Source organism: Nicotiana tabacum, chromosome 4 (assembly GCF_000715075.1).
Source record: "Nicotiana tabacum cultivar K326 chromosome 4, ASM71507v2, whole genome shotgun sequence".
Taxonomy (NCBI): Eukaryota; Viridiplantae; Streptophyta; class Magnoliopsida; order Solanales; family Solanaceae; genus Nicotiana; species Nicotiana tabacum.
The window spans coordinates 45,055,752-45,074,323 of record NC_134083.1 but is presented as its reverse complement, the minus strand read 5'-3'; the positions used below and the strand labels follow the sequence as shown (position 1 = coordinate 45,074,323).

The 18,572-nt window shown below is 35.9% G+C and overlaps 1 protein-coding gene and 1 pseudogene across 1 annotated transcript; both read right to left on the bottom strand.

Moving 5' to 3' along the window:
* Positions 1-4,086: 4,086 nt before the first annotated feature.
* Positions 4,087-12,051, bottom strand: LOC107803166 (putative aspartyl aminopeptidase). The gene is made up of 11 exons (XM_075251762.1): positions 11,633-12,051; positions 11,359-11,494; positions 11,121-11,199; positions 10,802-11,004; positions 10,182-10,251; positions 7,561-7,683; positions 7,254-7,409; positions 6,734-6,904; positions 4,765-4,839; positions 4,549-4,689; positions 4,087-4,480 (listed from the first exon to the last, which is right to left on the bottom strand). Exons 1-11 carry the CDS (start codon positions 11,694-11,696, stop codon positions 4,250-4,252), a joined length of 1,449 nt encoding a protein of 482 aa, XP_075107863.1. The 5' UTR covers positions 11,697-12,051; the 3' UTR covers positions 4,087-4,249.
* A 3,379-nt stretch (positions 12,052-15,430) lies between these two features.
* LOC107800413 (O-fucosyltransferase 37-like) lies at positions 15,431-17,871 on the bottom strand (annotated as a pseudogene).
* Between the last annotated feature and the right edge of the window lie 701 nt (positions 17,872-18,572).

Sequence of the window (18,572 nt, the reverse complement as noted above, 5' to 3'; positions counted from 1 at the left end):
TGAATTTCAGCATCAAACACCCAAGACATGTAGCTTTTGCCCGATATATCGAGGGCTACAAATTCAAGTTTAGAAAGACTTGACATTATTTAGAAAAGCAAAGTTCGTACCTCTGATACTTTCAAAGTATTTGCTCGAGATGGCAGAGTCTCGTGCTGATAACGTGTTATAAAATAAAGACTGTAAAGTAAAGACAAGTATAGAGAGAAACTGATATATTATTCAAATTTCAAACTTCTGTACATAATGAACTGAAAACTCCTCTATTTATAGAAGAAATAAAGCTGTTGTGTAAGCTGCTACTGCAAACTGCTGTGTAAGCTGCTTGTAAGCTGTTGTGTAAGCTCCTTGTAAGTTGTTGTGTAAGTTGCTTGTAAGCTGCTATTCTAATCTGTTGTGTAAGCTGCTTGTAAGTTGTTATTGTACCAGATATAGATTATCTTCTACCATGGGTAATATTTATCCATAACAGAGTACCGAAAGAATAAGCTTTTTCAGAAGGCTTATTTCCAATAGAGTACTAAATAGATAAACATATTTGTGGCAGAGTCTCATATGGATAAGCTTCTTCAGGAAGCTTATTTACAACGGAGTACTAAATGAATATCCATAATATAATATATTTATAACATCTATTACTTATTTTGTGTTTGAATTATTCTTTGTTGTAGAACTATAACCAATAATTTAATTATCTTAGTAAAAAGGAAAAATAAAAATAAAGAAAGACTGAAGTATGAAAATATAACTAGAGTCGATATGTCGGTCAACGCTACTTCGATTTTCTTTATTCTTATTAACTATAGTTTTTAACTACTCCTAGAAGTAAAAACAGTTATGTTATATAAGTTAATTATTTTAAATAAAAAATTAGAGAAAGACTTTGTGAAAAGTTATACTTGATTCTTTGAGTATACAATAGTATGTCCATTACTCTTTAATTAAACACTTCTTTTATATACACGAAAATGCAAATACATCAAATTCTCTCAATATCCATAATTATTATACTCTTTAACTCAACATTAAATCTAGAAATACCTGCGAATGACACTTTATAATAACACGTCACGCTATGAATAACAACAACAACAACCCAGTATAATCCCACTAGTAGGGTCTGGGGAGGGTAATGTGTACGCAGACCTTACCCCTACCCTGGGGTAGAGAGATTGTTTCGAAATGACCCTCGGCATCCTTCCCTCCAAGAACTCCCCACCTTGCTCTTAAGGTGACTCGAACTCACAACCTCTTTGTTGGAAGTGGAGGATGCTTACCATTAGAGCAACCCACCTTGTCAAAAATATTTAAATAATCTATTACAATTTTATATTTATTGATATAGGGTACACGTGTAAAGCTAGCACCTAAAACTAGTTATTATAAAAGGTAGAAAAAAATAAACGGTTCATTTTTAAGGAAGATAAATCAAAAGAATTAATGCACAAGTCTTGAAACTGTGAGACCAATCAGCATTTTAAAAAAACAATTGGAAAAGGAAAAAACAATCATACTTTTTAAAAACTTTGGGACAAGATATTATTTGGTTATTACTACTTTGACGGGCAACATTAGGTCATAAATTTAGTTTTAAAAAAATTAAAATAATATGATTATAGGTAAGAAGTTCGAAAAATACACAAAAGTTGCTACTAAATTATGTACACTTGTTTCTCACATTTATATAGACGTCATAACTCACAAAGGCGGAGACAGGATCTTCGCGAAAGGGGTTCAAAAAAAAAGTTAAAAAAATTATAGCTAGTGGGAATTGAACCTATAACCTTACAAAAATTTTGAACCCCTTGACCACTAAACTATGCTTTTGGACTGTGTCAAGTAGATTCAAAATTTAATATAATGTAATTTTTCAGCGAAGGAGGTTCGGGTGAACCCATCCGCCCCTAAATCCGCCCCTACTCACAAAGTGCTTGATCACTAGAAATACTGTATATTTGCATAGAGGTAAACTAAAAAAGAAATATTGCACTTTGTTAAAGAAGCTTTTTGTCACTAGAAAGATAAATCACTCTATTAGCTTCATTTGATAAATAAGCTAGGCGGAAAATTTCATTCGTTTGGCTTCTCGATTTTTGTTTAGACTTGTGAATCAAGAAATAAAATTTATTATTTTATTTTAGGTGATACTTTTCTTTTTTATCTATTTAAAAAACTTATCTATATTTTAATAAATTATTTTTAAACTTTTCATTTTATAATTTTTTTTAGAAAAGTTAATTAAAACTTTCAGAGTTGTTGTGTTTGGTACGAAGGAAAATGTTTTCATGAAAAATGAATGATTTTATCACTTATTTTCCCATGTTTGGTTGGTGAGTGAAAAGTTTTTTCCGGAAAATATTTTCTAATGTTTGTTTAGGGAGTAGAATATATTTCTTAGAAAAATATTTTTTAAGAAATATTTTTATGCTACTTTTTCCAACGTTTTTATGCTACTTTCCTTATCCCCCCCTCCTCCAAATCCCCATATTTTCTGTGCTCCCCCCCTCCAAATCCCCATATTTTCTGTGCTCCCCCCCCCCCAAAAAAAACCCTAAATATCCAACGTTTTCATCACTCTATTTTTTTTAAGAATTTAATTATTCTTTTAAAAATTCATATAACCCCAAAGGGACTAATGTGCTGCTTTACTTTTTCACTCAAAAACGTTGAATTTTGTGCTACATAACTAAAAAGAAAATACTCTTTTTTGGTTGAAAAAGAAAGTAGTCTTTCTACAACATGAAAAAAAGTATTTATTTTGTTAAAATGAAAGAAAATATTTTTTCTACATCATGAAAAGAAAATACGCATTTTGTTGAAATGAAAAAAAATACTTTTTACTACATTATTTTGTTGAAACAAAAGATAATACTTTTTCTACATCATAAAAAAAATACTTTTTTTGTTGAAGTGAAAGAAAATACTTTTTTACATCATGAAAAAAATACTCATTTTGTTGAAATGAAAGAAAATACTTTTTACTATATCATTTTGCTGAAATGAAAGAAAATACGTTTTCTAAATCATAAAAAGAAAGTATTTTTTTTTGTTGAAATGAAAGACGATACTTTTTACGACATCATTTTGTTGAAATGAAAGAAAATACGTTTTCAATATCGCGAAAAGAAAGTACTTTTTTTTGTTGAAATAAAATAAAATATTTTTTTACATCATGAAAAAAAATACTCATTTTGTTGAAATGAAAGAAGAAAGTACTTTATCTACAACATGAAAAGAAAATATTCTTAATAATATTTCTATTTATGGTGGGGTAGGGCAGGGTTGGGGGAGGGTGGGGTGGGATAGGTGTGGGGGGATAGAGAATAGGGTGGAAAGGTTGAAAAAGAGATTTGGAAAATATTTTAGGGTTTTCTTGATAGAGAAAATATTTTTCTCCAATCGGAGAAAAATGAGTTGATGAGGAAAATATTTTTCAAAACATTTAAGTCAACCAAATATGAAAAATTTTAATTTCCTTCGTACCAAACACACCCGTATACAACAGTCGATAAGCAGTACAACTACGTAATCGCTTTGCCTTTAGTATGGATATACTAGTAAAGTAGTACTGGTAGTAGTAGGTGGTGGTTAGTCATTTTAATAATGAACTACTGTAACTAGAACAGACAAGGAGTGGTTTTTTAATACGTTCTCACCTTCAATTGACAAAATATTATAATCATCTCTTTTACTAGTATATTTCTAGACCCACTCTCGCGAGAGTGACTCTATTCTCAAAAAGTAGTAAAAAAGTTGCAAGCCTTTTCTTACATTTTTCAAGAAAGGACAATATTAAAAAAAACGATTTAACTGCCAATAATTTAATCAATCTTTGCAATATTTCTTTGTTTTCACGAGTATTATATCAGCTTGTCAACATCTAAGTTGTATATTACAGTAAACAAAATATTTGTATATTTATTTGGTAACCAAAGTATTTGTATCCCATATTATATGTATTAAATTTTTAAACAGACAGTTTAAAAAAGACATTTAATAACCTTAATTAATAAGAATATTTGCCATGATTGTCATCTATGATATACTAACTAATAAGAGTACTCTAGTAAACTCATTAAGGGTAGATTTAGAAAGAGTAATAAATGACTTTTTAGAAACAAATTCAGTTGTAACATTCGCTGAAAACAAGCATAACCTCTCTATCTTCACAAGGTAAGGGTAAGGTCTACGTACACATTACCCTCTCCAGACCCCACAGTGTGGGATATTATTGGGTATGTTGTTGTTGTTAGCCGCTTCCAAAAACAGTAGCTGACAAAGTATATATTTTTTGTAAATCTTGGAAGAAGGCCTTAAAGTGCTGGTACGAATGCTTCACATCATCCACTGCACACATTTCTCTTATGCTATGCATTGACCACTGCGGTGCTCCTACATCAACAGTTCGAATACCTATCCCGCTTGCCAATATAGGTCCAATTGTTGAGCCACATGGCATATCATTGCGAATCACAAAATCCTGCAAAACAAGGTTTCACAAGTTATTTGCATTCAGTTCATATACAAGTGCTTTAAGGATCCACCGACCTGAATAGGAATGTTGTGCTTAGCAGCTATTTCTCTGAAGATGAAGGAAGTGACTGCATTGGTGGCATAACGTTGATTAGCATTGTGTTTTATAACAAGCCCACCGTGAAATTTGGGTTGATGATTCTCTTCGTGCTTGTCCTGAAAAAGAACTAAATTGATATCAAGTCAAAAGATATTAAATTATAGACAGTGGTGACACATGAACCAACTTACCGGATAATTAGGATGCAAGGCATGTGCCATATCAGCAGAGACCAGGAAACTCCTCTGGATCGCTTTCGGTATTAACTGAAGCGCAACATAAAATCATATCAGAAAACCAGGAATACACTTCAAAGCGACTTAATGAAAGATTTAAAGATGGTTTAGGCTTTAGAATTTTAAACTAAATTAGTTTATTTTTTATATGAAGTATTTCATTATGGCCACAGGCAAAAGTAACGTCATTTTGTCAAGCCTGGCTATCTAGTTGCGGAGACAACAACTAGGATTTTGGCAATATCGCCTCCCATATTTTTCAGTTAATTGGACAGATGGGAAACCTTTGTAGATATTACAATAAAGAGAAGTGTTATTTTATATGTTACTAAGCGGACAGATGGGAAACAACAGCAGACATTATAATAAAGAGAGGTGCTAATCTCAACTAAATATAAGCTTCTTCAGACGGATAGATAAAACTTACAGAACCTATTTCCAGTAAAACTAGGAATATAAAGCAAGTCCAAATCTTTTCTCAATAGGATAAGAGTTATATAAAGTGATAACCAAGCCTGCATGAAGAGCTCTACTGCGTCTGCTTACAAGGTACCGGTGAAAATGCACTGGAGAAAAATCTATTTATTAACATATTCTACTCCTGCTACATAAGGGATTAGGACATATTCTGCTCCTACTACATATGGGACTAGGACTATTTACACATAACTATCTATCACTCCCCCTCAAGCCGGTGCATACAAATCATATGTACCAAGCTTGTTACATATGGAACTAATACGAGAGGACTAGTCAGGGACTTGGCGAAAATATCTGCAAACTGATCATTCGACATACAAGGCCCCTAGACTCCTCCTGAGCAACAAAATCAGGTGGTTGCTGATAAACAGAAGTTGGCCGAAAAGTTGCCGGAAAAAATCAAAAATAGTGAGACTAAAGCCGAATTCCACACTACAAATAGGTTCTAAAACACAACCAGAAAACGGTAACTTTCCTGGAAAATCATTGTTCACGCCAGGAAAAGTGCACTGTTCACGCCGGAAAAATAAAGTTGTCAGAATTTGATGTAATTTACATGGGTAGGCTCAGAATCACTGGAAGAGTAAGTTGTCCTGAAAAAGTTTTGTCAAAAAAGGACCGGAATGGCTCACACGCGCCGGAAAAGTTAATGTAGCTTGCCGGAAAATTCCAAAGTTCTAAGAATCCGTAGGAAATTGTACTAGTGGACTCGGAATCACCCCACGAAACAACTGTCCTAAAGAAAATTTTGAAAATTATGGCGGGAAAATTCTCCACGCGTCGGTGTGTGTCAGACGTGCTTGCCGGAAACCCTAGTTCTGGAGGCGCGTGAGGGACTCTCTGCCGGAGCGATTGACTAGGGTATTGTCAGTCTGACTTTTGTGAACAAGATGGTAGTATTGGTTTTTGCACAACACTTGCCGATGAGGAGATAACGCAAATCAATCTTGAGTCGTCAACCGGAAAGACGCACGGTGAATGACTTTTCTGTTCCGATGGGACTGGGATTTCTGGGGTTTGGTCGCACAAGGGTTTCGGATCTGATGGTGGTAGTGGTATATGCACAGTACCACTGAAGCATTGATGAGCCCTGGGAACAAGACAAAGTTGCCAGAAAATTGCACGACGAGAACTTTCTTCCCCAATGCCGCCGGAATGAGGCACATCGATAATTTACACATTGAAGCTCTGATACCATGTGAGAATGCACAGGAGAAAAATCTATTTATTAACAATGATACAATGAGTCATATATATAATACATATTCTACTCCTACTACATAGGGGACTAGGACATATTCTACTCTTACTACATATGGGACTAGGACTATTTACACATAACTATCTAACAATACCAAACATATTCTGTGTACAAGAAATAATAAGAGACAATTGAAATATTGCAGCAATATGGAGCACTGAGATAGATTTATTCAATTGTTACCTTTGAATCTGGACTAAATGTATTTGTAATTCGTGAGAGAGCATCAAACATGACCGGGGATCCAGCTCCTTGTGCTGAAGCAGACCCAACCTCTTCATGATCAAACAGAGCCACCATTCTTACACCAACCTCGTCCTCAAGACTATTTTGAGAAGTAGCATCTATCAGTGCCTGACATGACCACCGCCAGAGTAGTTTCATTGCATGAATTTTAAAACAAGTACCATTATCGCATTCCAAGCACTCAACATGATTTCAAGTAAAACCGCTCCGGTGCTGCCGTTTCAAAATGCTTTGCTAAAGCAACAAAAATGTGAACTAAAGAAAAAAAGGAAAGCAATGCAGCAAAGGAACGTTGCAACTTCTAAATATAGTCTCCAATCTTTTTACGAAATTTATGCACATTGTATTTAACCATGCATCTATTAGACTATTCATACAAAAAATGATGCCATTCTTTCTAATAAAATATCCATGAAGAACTATCCAATGCAACTTTCTGTATCCATGCATCTTTTACCTTTAGAGAGCAGAATGAACTGCATAAATTATCCAGTCTTCCAGAAAAAACAAATTCCTTCATGGCACCAGCAATAACACTTGGCTGAGTATCACATGCTTGCAACTCAAAGTCACATATGTCACTTGGTTCACATCCAGCCTGAGCAGCAAGAAGCTGAAAGAAAAAGAAAATAGCATGAAAACAAAACTGTACAGCGCCAGAGATCTTGGAAATATACTTCAAGCAATGTAAGAAAAGCATCTAGCAACTCAGATTCATCAACATTAACATCCATAAGGATTGCAATTTAAGCAATTTATGATACCTGCAGAAGAAGGGAATGATGTTGCTCACCACCAGGATTTATCTTTTTACTGGACTTACTTCCATCATTTGGAGCTCCAATTTCAGTAGAATCATCAGCAGAAACTGGTTTATTAAGTTCAGCCTGCAAACCGATGTTAGATATATAATGAATGCATTTATCCTAACAGGACACAAGCTTATTCCAAAATAAAGAATCAAACAAAGTTAAATAATTTTACTGTTTAATACTCCTTTTGTCCCCTTCTATAGAACTTTCATAACTTTCTTTTCTTTTTTTTTTGGGATTAGCACAGCTTGAGATTTTAAGATTTCAAATTCAACAATATATCCAGTATTATCCCACACCGTGGGGTATGGGGAGGGTAGTGTATACGCAGACCTTACCCCTACCTTGTGAGAATAGAGAGGTTGTTTCCAATAGACCCTCGGCTCAGAAAAGCATAAGCCCACATTAATAGAAATATAGACAAGAAGTGACAGTACCAAAAAACCATATAAAAGCAGAATAAAAAGAACAAGATAGTAAGGTGATCAACAATGAAAGAAAACAATGGTTAGTCATAAAAAACTACTACCAACAGAAAGCGAGTCTGTTGGTATTTCCTCATCTCTGCTACCTTTATCTTCTGGACATGAGCGATCTTGACTGGCCAACACTCAGTCCCATACAACATCGTTGGTCTGACCACAACTCTGTAGAACTTACCTTTAAGTTTCAGTGACACCTTCTTGTCACACAACACCGGAAGCGAGTCTCCATTTCATCCATCCCGCTCCAATACGATGTGTGACATCTTCATCAATCTCCCCATCTCTTGAATAATAGACCCAAGGTACTAAAAACTTCCTCTCCTAGGGATGAGCTGCGAGTCCAGCCTCACCTCTCCTTCCCCTCCTTGAGTCTCTCCACTGAACTTACACTCCAAATATTGTCTTGGTCCTGCTCAACTTGAAACATTTAGACTCCAGGGTCTGCCTCCATAACTCTAATTGCGCGTTCACACCATCTCGCGTCTCGTCAATCAATACAATATCATCTGCAAATAGCATGCACCACAGCACCTCCCCTTGGATGTGGGGCGTCAGTACGTCCATCGCCAGAGAAAACAAAAAAGGGCTAAGTGCCAACCCCTGATGCAACCCTATCATAACCGAAAAATGGTCTGAGTCCCCACCCACCGTCCTCACTTGGGTCTTTGCTCCATCATACATGTCCTTAATCAACCTAACGTAAGCAACATGTACACCTCTAGTCTCCAAACATCTCTACAAAACCTCCCTTGGAACTTTATCGTACGTCTTTTCTAAGTCGATGAACACCATATGCAAGTCCTTCTTTCTCTCCCTATACTGCTCTATCAAACTCCTAACAAGGTGGATGGCTTCTGTAGTCGAACTCCCCGGCATAAACCCGAACTGGTTCTCGGAAATAGACACACTCCTCCTCACCCTTAGCTCTACCACTCTTTCCCAGACTTTCATAGTATGGCTAAGCAGCTTGATACCCGATAGTTATTGCAATTTTGGATATCACTTGTTCTTATATACAGGAACCATCGTGCTCCACCTCCACTCTTCGGGCATCTTCTTCGTTCTAAAAATGACATTAAATAACCTAGTGAGCCACTCCAGGCCTGCCTTGCCCGCACTCTTCCAAAACTCCACCGGAATTTCATCCGGCCCGGTCGCTTTGCCCCTGCTAATCTTACGCATAGCCCCCTCAACTTCATCCACTCTAATCCGCCTACAATACCCTATGTTACAACGACTCCCAGAGAGTTCCAAATCACCCAGTGGCCAGTACAATTCTCCTGCCCCCCTCCTTGTTCAAGAGACTATGGAAGTAGGTCTGCCATCTCCGACGGATAAGCCCCTCATCCAACAAAACTCTACCTTCTTCGTCCTTGATGCACTTTGATGCAATGTTTCTCTATCAAACTAACTTTCCATGCACCTTAACTCTGTGTCAAGTTAAACACTGTAAAATAATATGGAACAAGAAGGTAATATTTCTTTTTCCTTTTTTTTTCTCCCTATTTTCTTGTGGTGAGTTCGTCTGCTTAATGTGTAATGTCCAAAGTGGGTTTGCAACTCATTTCAAGCAAGCATTCAAAGCAGGGCATTCGCAGATGCTTCATGTCCAACAAAACAATAGATTCAATTCAAGTGTTCTTCTGAAGCGCATGTAAAATGAAAGGACCCACAAACATGCCAAAAGCTTATCAAGGTAAGAATTTCCGGATTAGGAGTAGTCAGAATAATGTGTGAACTGTATGCAAGAATTAGATGCTAACAAATTAACCAGCGAGAGGAGTAGTCAGAATAATGTGTGAACTGTAGGCAAGAATTAGAATTTCCTAGATGATGCTAACAAATTAAGAATCTAAACCAGTGAGAAAAAGAATTAGATCATATCACAAAGAAGTTCACATAATTTAAATGCTTTTCTGGTAAGGAAAGGAATCTAATTGATAAGGAAATAAGTACAGAGAAGAGGACAGGTCTCCTCAAGGTAGATAAATTGAATTAGTTACACAAAATTTCTAGTCACACAATCTTGAGATAAAGAATTACACCACCAAACATACACGAGCATCAAACATATGGAATGTACATTACCTTAATTGATGTAGCCAATACTGGTAGAAGATGGGTCTGCGTGTTCACCTTAAATCCATCATTCGTACCTCTGCAAATATAGGAAACAAACTATAATAATTTCTCTTGCAAACCATGGGTCAAAATAATTCGAAGAAGATAAAGATGTTCTGTCTGACTCATTGAAGGTACAAAGCACATGATGACCACATAATATGTCTTTTAATGAATACGGTAACCACATAATACATTGATGCAAATCCATGGAGGTGAATTAGAAGATTAGAACAACATGAAAGAATAATTAGCACCTATGCAAACCCTTCTGATTATCCCAATTGTATGTCGCTTGACATACAAAGGCATAAGCATGCTACATAAAACTCAATAGCTATGCTAAGATCTTTTCTCTTCAAATCTACTCAAACTTTGAAAGCAAGATTTGTGACTCCTATATCCTATGAAATACATCAAATTAACGAAATGCTCAAAACTTTTTTTATTCCGAATAGGTCCAAAATTATTAGACACAAGACAGGTAGGCTGCATAGAAATCAGAGATGCCAAGACCTCTGACGCCCGAGATGAATTTTGAAACATGCAACATCTGACGAAGATAGTTCATCTTCTTATGATTTTACCTTTCTAAGTGAATTGCCAAAGTTGGAATTCGCATTATGGGCTCCTCAAGTCTCACAAGCTTGTGCAAGTAGGATTCAGAACCATCTTTCCTACTCCTTATAATCATCCTTCCCGCAACTGTCAAATCACGATCAAACCAAGTATGCCACAGACCACCCCCATACGTTTGTACGCCCACTTCCAGAAATCCACTTTTAGTTACCTACAACAATCCCAATCAATAAGAGACCTAGATGAATATTTGATAAGCCACAAATTCAAAACTTAAACAAGCTTCAAAATCTAATTTTCCTCTCCTAACAGAATCAAGATTATTACCTTAGAAACTGGCTTCAGCTTCAGACAAGGACTATCTGTATGAGCACCGATTATGTAAAATCCATTTCCAGCAACGTATCTAGAATGAGTTTATTAATATCAGGCACTAATGATAAACGAGGTCCAATTTATAAGAATAAACATAGCAAATTCATTCATGTGCTCTTTCTCTGTAACCAATACAACATAAACCTAAGTTATAAGAAAAATAAAAAAAGAATAAAAATTGGGAGCATACTTTTTACCGAGAGCAAAAGCAACAATAGTAGAGTGGTTCCTAGTGAAGAAATACTTGTTCCCAGCTTTCAAATCCCAGTCCTCTCTCTCAAATATTTGTACATAACCTGCACTTTTAAGCCTCTTCTTTGCTTCCTCTAGAGAAACCCAACCAAAGAAAAATCAATTAAAAACATAATTTTTAATTAAACAGTAAGAAAAAAAAACGCAAGACTGATTTCAATACTGTGGTGCGATTAGGGAGAAAGAAGATAGAATGAGATAAAGTAGAGTACCAACTGCATGAAAAGCTGTAGGAGAAGCGTTCAAGAAATCAATCAGATCGGCTGCTACTGCCATTGTTTGCGTCTTCAAACACACTGATTTGTTCTCTCTGATTTGTTTGTTAAACTAAACACTACTACTCCCCAACTGAAAATTTATTCAATTTGGACTATCATCTATATAGGGTTTGATTTTTATTTTATTTTTATTCTATTGATATGATAATAATATAAAATTTGGACTTAAATGAACCCCTAAAAATTCATATAACTAATCCCAATTTATTTGGATTGGGTGTAGTCGTTACTTTAGAAAAGCCTGCTTGAGGGCGACGCTAATGAAGGAGAGGGAAAAAGATAGAAAGGTGATCCCTTTTTTTTCGTGCAATTACTTTACACACATTAGGAAAAAAAAAATTGATTTTGCATTCAAAAGATTAAATTCTCCACTATAAACAACTTATATGTAGTTTTTGCACAAACATATCAAATTGTTTTTAAGAATGTTTACTGAAAACTAATTTAAGTGCATATCTTTTTATTCAAAATTTTAGTTCAAAACTCAATATTAGTAATTTCTAATTATTCAGTTTCTATGGACTCTTGAAATTTTTTAAAATGTCAAATATGGTGCTAACTTTCTTTTTCTTTTTCTTTCTTGAAAACAGACATTTATAATATATGATGCCGCTTTCACGATTTTATGCTAAAGTTTGCTCAAGTGACTTAATTTCACTTTGTTGATTTCAATTGATATTTTAAAGAAGTAAACAAAATTAGTGATCTATGTAGGTTTCAATGCGAGTGATCTATGTAAGTCCACGTATTTCATTAGTCAATAGTTAGTTGATTAATCATTTTAAAGAATACGAATTCAGTATTGGAATTAAAACATAGAAACTAACCCATATACCAAGTGAAATTACATTTGAGTTTTGCAACTCTTTAACGCTTATAGAAGAAAGGTCTTAATGTTAATGTTGGAAGAAAATCATATAAGCTTATAATTTAAGTACCAACATACAAATAGGTGCAGATTCGTTCTGAATCGCTTCCCTCTACAAATAGGTGCAGATTCGTTCTGATTATTCTCCAATCGCTTCCCCCTACAAATAGGTGCAGATTCGTTTCGATTATTCTCCTCTCGATCCAATTTATTTGGATCTTATGGGTGTAGTGGTTACTTTAGAAAAGTCTGCTTGAGGGCGACGCTAATGAAGAGAGGGAAAAAGATAGAAAGGTGATCCCTTTCTTTTGTGTATTCACTTTACACACATTAGGGGAAAAAATTGATTTTGCATTCAAAAGATTAAATTCTCCACTATAAACAACTTATATACAGTTTTTGCACAAACATATCAAATTGTTTTTAAGAATGTTTACTGAAAACTAATTTAAGTGCATATCTTTCTTTCAAAATTGTAGTTCAAAACTCAATATTATTAATTTCTAATTATTCAGTTTCTAGATTCTTGAAATTTTTTAAAATGTCAAATATAGTGCTATCTTTCTTTTTCTTTTTCTTTCTTGAAAACAGACATTTATAATATATGATGTCGGTTTCACGATATTATGCTACAGTTTGCTCAAGTGACTTAATTTCACTTTGTTGATTTCAATTGATATTTTAAGAACTAAACAAAATTAGTGATCTAGGTAGGTTGAACGCGAGTTATCTATATAAGTCTACGTATTTCATCAGTCAATAGTTAGTTGGTTAATCATTTTAAAGAATACGAATTCAGTGTTGGAATTAAAACATAGAAACTAATCCATATATCAAGTGAAATTGCATTTGCGTTTTGTAACTCTTTAACGCCTATAGAAGAAATGTTTTAATGTTGGGAGAAAATCATATATGCTTATAATTTAACTACCAATTTTCAATACAAATAGGTGCAAATTCGTTCAGATTATTCTCCTCCGGCTCCCCGCCCACACACACAATCGCCTTATTGTAATGGACACATTTCTATAAACTTCTATTGTTGGAACTTGAAAGAAAGGCTAGGTACTTTTTTCAAAATGTGTTTTCTCAAGTTTGTCATTACCGGATCAAATCACGTCAAGATATATGCATCAGTCCTCGAATTATTAATGTTTCAACTATGGCTGTCAAACGGGTCGGGCTGGCCCGGTTCCGGATCGGCCCAGACCAATTTTAAACCGGATCGGTGGTAAGGGGCCGGGCAGGGCTGGGTTGGGACGGGGACCGGACTGTGCTGAGTAAATTTTTGGTACCGGTTAATCGGACCTGTACGACCCGTTATGGTCAAGTCATATGGGAACGGGTTAATCAGATCGGATTAAGAAGCTATTTTTTGAATTTTTTTAAAATTTTATAAATTACGATTGTTATACAAAATACAAAATATTTTTTTTTTTAAAAAAGGCCCATCCGGAACCGTTCAGGTTAAATTTTGCACTGATAAACACGGTAAAAAATAACCGAAACCGGCCCGATAATGAAAACGGCCGGTTCCTTTTTCCTCTACCCCTGACCGGCCTGGCCCTGCCCCTTGACACCTATATCGATTATTCATTAAGATCGTTAGTTTTATAGCGACCAAAGTTGTCACAAAAATATATAAAAATATAGCGTCACAAAATAAATTTTGCCTCTCTATCCTCACAAGTTAGGAGTAAGGTTTTCGTATACACTAAACTCCTCAGACCCCATGGTGTGGGATAATACTGGCTATGTTGTTGTAAAATAAATTTTAGCTACACCTATCACAACTTTTGGTGGCGACTCAGGCAGAGTCGTCAGTTATGGTAAGTCACAATTCAAATGGCGACACATAGCACTTCGTGCAGGGCGACTTGGCACTACGTTTTGCGGTGACTGTGGAGGTCGCCACAGACGGTCGTCACTGAAATGTAGTTGCCAATTCAAACGGCGACATATAGCACTTCTCTCGGGGAGGCTAAAGAAGATCTACTTTTTGGTGGCGAGTCGCGACTGTGGTCTATGGAGGTCGCCACAGAAGACCAACATCGTCACTAAAAACTTTATTTTATGTACTGCTCTTATACTAACATTTCATAGAAGTGAATTGTTGAAGCCAAGTAGATATTCTTTAAACTATTACTTTTCTTATAGAAAATATTGGCAAATTCAAAGCATTATGTTTTTATTTTTATTTTACATATAATTTTTGTAAAACGTTTCCGCTAAGGTTTGGACCAATGCCAATGATAATAAATTTTTGTGCACAAAAAGCAGGAGCAAAGCTAAAGTAGCAATTATGGATCCGACAGACCCAGTAACTTAAACCCACTTATTATGTATAAATAATTTATCACGAACCTAATAAGTTGTCATATCTTAATTTTGGAACCCATAAACTTAAAAATTTGGCTCCTCCGTCTCTTCAAATATGAAACACTAGTTGGAATGAGCATGCAGTCAACTTTCAGTTTCCTATATTATTTTCACTTAACAGATTCATTTTTGGAGGGAGGGAGCCGCGGGTCTATCGAAAACAGTCTCTCTACCTTAGGGTATGTGTAAGGTCTGCGTATAAACTACCCTTCCCAGACCCCACTAGTGGGATTATACTGGGTTGTTGTTGTTGTCGTTGTTAACAGATTCATTTTTATTCAATTCTTATTTACTAGTTACGTTCTTCTGTGACGAGGAATAGATGCATTTCTTTACTTTAGTTAGTGCAATGCGATTAAAGTGGAAAAGACTCCACTTTACTATTAAGAATATGTGCCAGATCTGTGTAAAGTATAACGTTTTAGCCTTTACCTTTGTCTTAGAAGTTGTACCCTTACTTTAAATACTTTCTCATATCCTTTTGTTTTACTCTACAATACTGATTTATTATCTGACTAGTCCCCATACTGCTATTTTAGACTTGGCAAACTGGAAATTTGACTGTTAAAACTGGAATGACCATTTGCATACAAAATTTTAGCCCCAGTGATCTAAATTGTTGACACAGAGATATGTCTATTATGGCTTGCACATACACTCAGGGACAGGATATGCTATTACATCTCTGTCAATCTTCTTCGTCCTCGGCTCAGGTTGCCCCTGACTTTTCCTGTGCAGTTTCTTTATTATCCTTTTGAATTCTTCCTCAGGTAAAGATGGATCTTCAAAGAAAGGCAGCATCATTCTCTTGTTTGGCTTTATGTACTTTCTGTGTCCTACATATGCCCTATGTCCCTGACCACCAAAGTTCAAAAAACAATCAGCATTGTCCAATGTTAAAAAAATCAGTAAATAAATAACAAGTCTATTGCTACTTAATACCTCGAGAGCTCGGCCCATGTTACCTCCATGGGAATTGATGAAAACATCACTGCTCAAAGACACAATGTAGTCGATAGCTGCCAACATTGAAGATTTTTCCAAGTATGGAGTGAGCTCTCCATTTCGCTCCAATGTATGTTTTGTGACTAAATTTGGAAACTCCTTTTGTAGAGGCTGCATAGCTTGCGCGCCTCCAAAGGGTTCTCCTCCAGCAACATATATATGAGCGCTGCTTGGTACTCCTAAACCATTCAGAAATCTGTAACATATAATGCCCCATTTGAGAATGATTTTAGGTCATTTTAAAGTATAACAAAACATGGTCAAGGACTTAAACAAATTTTACCTTGCCATTTCTGATGCATTTAAAGGACAAAGTCCTGCAAGTCGCCGTTGTGCATGAGTCATGTTCAACTTGCCAGTGAGGTATTCAGGGTGAGATTCCCTTTCTCTACTTATAATACTGTCAAATTGCTTGCCTAAACCGGTAAGACATCCGGTTCGGATCCAAACATCCTTCTCTAATCTGAGATGGATAGCAACATAAGGACCTTCAATCCACATTCTTCTAGCTATCTGATAGCTTAGCTCCCTAATTGGAGTTGCAAATCTTAATGCATGGAATGCAACCTGTGTTGCAACAAAACAAGGAAGTTACTTCCTCAATTTTTTTTAACTACTTAGCTTAATCACTAGTTCAGAAAACAAGCTGCAGTTCGTTGTATTACCTTGCATTTGAGCTTCTGCAAGTCAGGTGGAAGATTCTTTGAGAGTTTAGAATCTAATCCTTTCAATATAAGCAGACCTTCTTCGTTTAGCTATAAAATTAAATGTAACATAAAGTTATGACTAAATTGAACGGACATAACAAATTTAGACAATAGGCAATGCTAAAATCAGGATGACCAATTCACTACTCAACTCAAGTATTAGTACAGCAAAAGGAGCAGTTTCAATTTCTTACTTGTTTGAGAAATCTGGCTCTAAGCCAGAGCGGTGATACATGAAAAGGAAGTTCACGATTGATAGTCTGTTTAGAAACAAAATGTGTAGATGGCAATGATGTCACAATTCGAACATCAGCTTTCAAAGTTTTCTTGAAATGTTCAACATCGAATATATCCGAAAATTCACTGCACACAAAAGTAAGTACTTATAATCTTGAAAACCAAATGAGTCAAAACAGTTGAAAAAAACCAAGGGGAACTTCATATTTTACCTATCATCACCCCAAATGTGATTTACTTGCAAAACAGGAACAACGAGAGCAGCTCCAAGAATTCTTGCTATGACAACTGCATCAACAATCTGATTCCTTTGCTGATTCAATCCTCCTGAAGCAACAACAACCAAAAATTTCCTCCTCTCTTTGGAAATCTTTGCAGAGGCTTTTCGATTCTTGAGACTGAAATCCAAACAAGGGATGTATCCCTGATTATCTGGTTGTTTCCAGAACTCTTTTTCCTCCTCGGAAATATTTCCAACCGCCCCGTGAGCCGGAAGCGGCACCATTGCTCCAGTAGATAGAGTAATTGGGTCATCTTGAACAGAACCTGATGCTGCAGCCAAAATAGAGGCTAATAACAGAGGAGAAGAAGAAGTCTCAGGGCATGGGACTGAATTTTGGAAAAGGGTTGTGAATGTGAGCATCAAAATGCCAAAGAAAGTGAGGAAAATGAGCAGAGAGAGGAAACAGAAAGAGAGAAATGGAGATGAATAGAGATGTGTTTGGGTGTTTCTTGAGTTCCTTTTGGGTGAGTAATTGAGGGAATTGAAGGGAAATAGTGAGAGCAAATGAGTGAAGAATGATGGGTTGAGAGAGATGAATGAGCTCTTGGAATTTCTTGTTCTCGCCATTGAAGATTCTCTGAGAAATTTACAGAAGCTCTTGTGGAAGAAAAGCAGAGAAATGTATTCAGGTGAAGATGGTTTTCTAGAGACAAAACTGTGGAATAACAGAAACTTGAAGCGTAGTAAATCAGAGAACTGATGAAGGGGAGATTTTGGTCAAGATATTATTTGCCGTTAAGTTGGTTACAAGATTCTTTTCTCCGTTTCCCGCCAGAACTTAACCAACTGTATATTGCAGTTTTCCCGTGTACGACTATTTTTCTAAAAAGAGTTGCAAATTGCAAAGAAACCCCTCTTACTTCTACTTATTGAATATTGTAGACCCTTAACTTCCCTCGAAGAGGGTAAGGGTGGGAGGGAACTAAAACAAATGAATGACCAGAACAAGGGAAGCCTCCGGAGACGATTTTTGGCAACATAACTGCAGGTGAACTTCTAGTAGCATTTGCAACTCTCACACTCAAATTTTCTGGAGCTCTGTTTTTTTATTACTTCACGGTTCCTTCACTCTCAAAGATGGACAATTATCTACGCATTCGATGTTCTATGTGAGATTTGCATCGATGGTGCAGCCTCGCAATCATCATTTTTAGGTACTTGCCGGCGAAGGAAGACATGGCAGCTTCTATGACTTTCTTTTTCTACTTGCAACTGTTTCCATCGGAGAACAATTACTAGTATAATCTTTACATGCTCAATATGTACTTACAAAAGGCTATCGTTGAGAAAAGATCAAAGTTAGGATCGACTAAAACTGCATTAAGTCGTCTTCTCTCAATTTTGACAACCCATCCTTAATGGAGCGCAGGAGGTTGAGATACGCAGGCAGAACAC

Coding starts and splice junctions, on each gene's coding strand:
- LOC107803166 (XM_075251762.1), bottom strand. CDS start 11,696: ATGGCAGTAGCAGCCGATCTGATTGATTTCTTGAACGCTTCTCCTACA. Junction 11,495..11,632: donor TACAGCTTTTCATGCAGTTG/GTACTCTACTTT, acceptor GGGTTTCTCTAG/AGGAAGCAAAGAAGAGGCTT. Junction 4,481..4,548: donor AGCACAACATTCCTATTCAG/GTCGGTGGATCC, acceptor CTTGTTTTGCAG/GATTTTGTGATTCGCAATGA.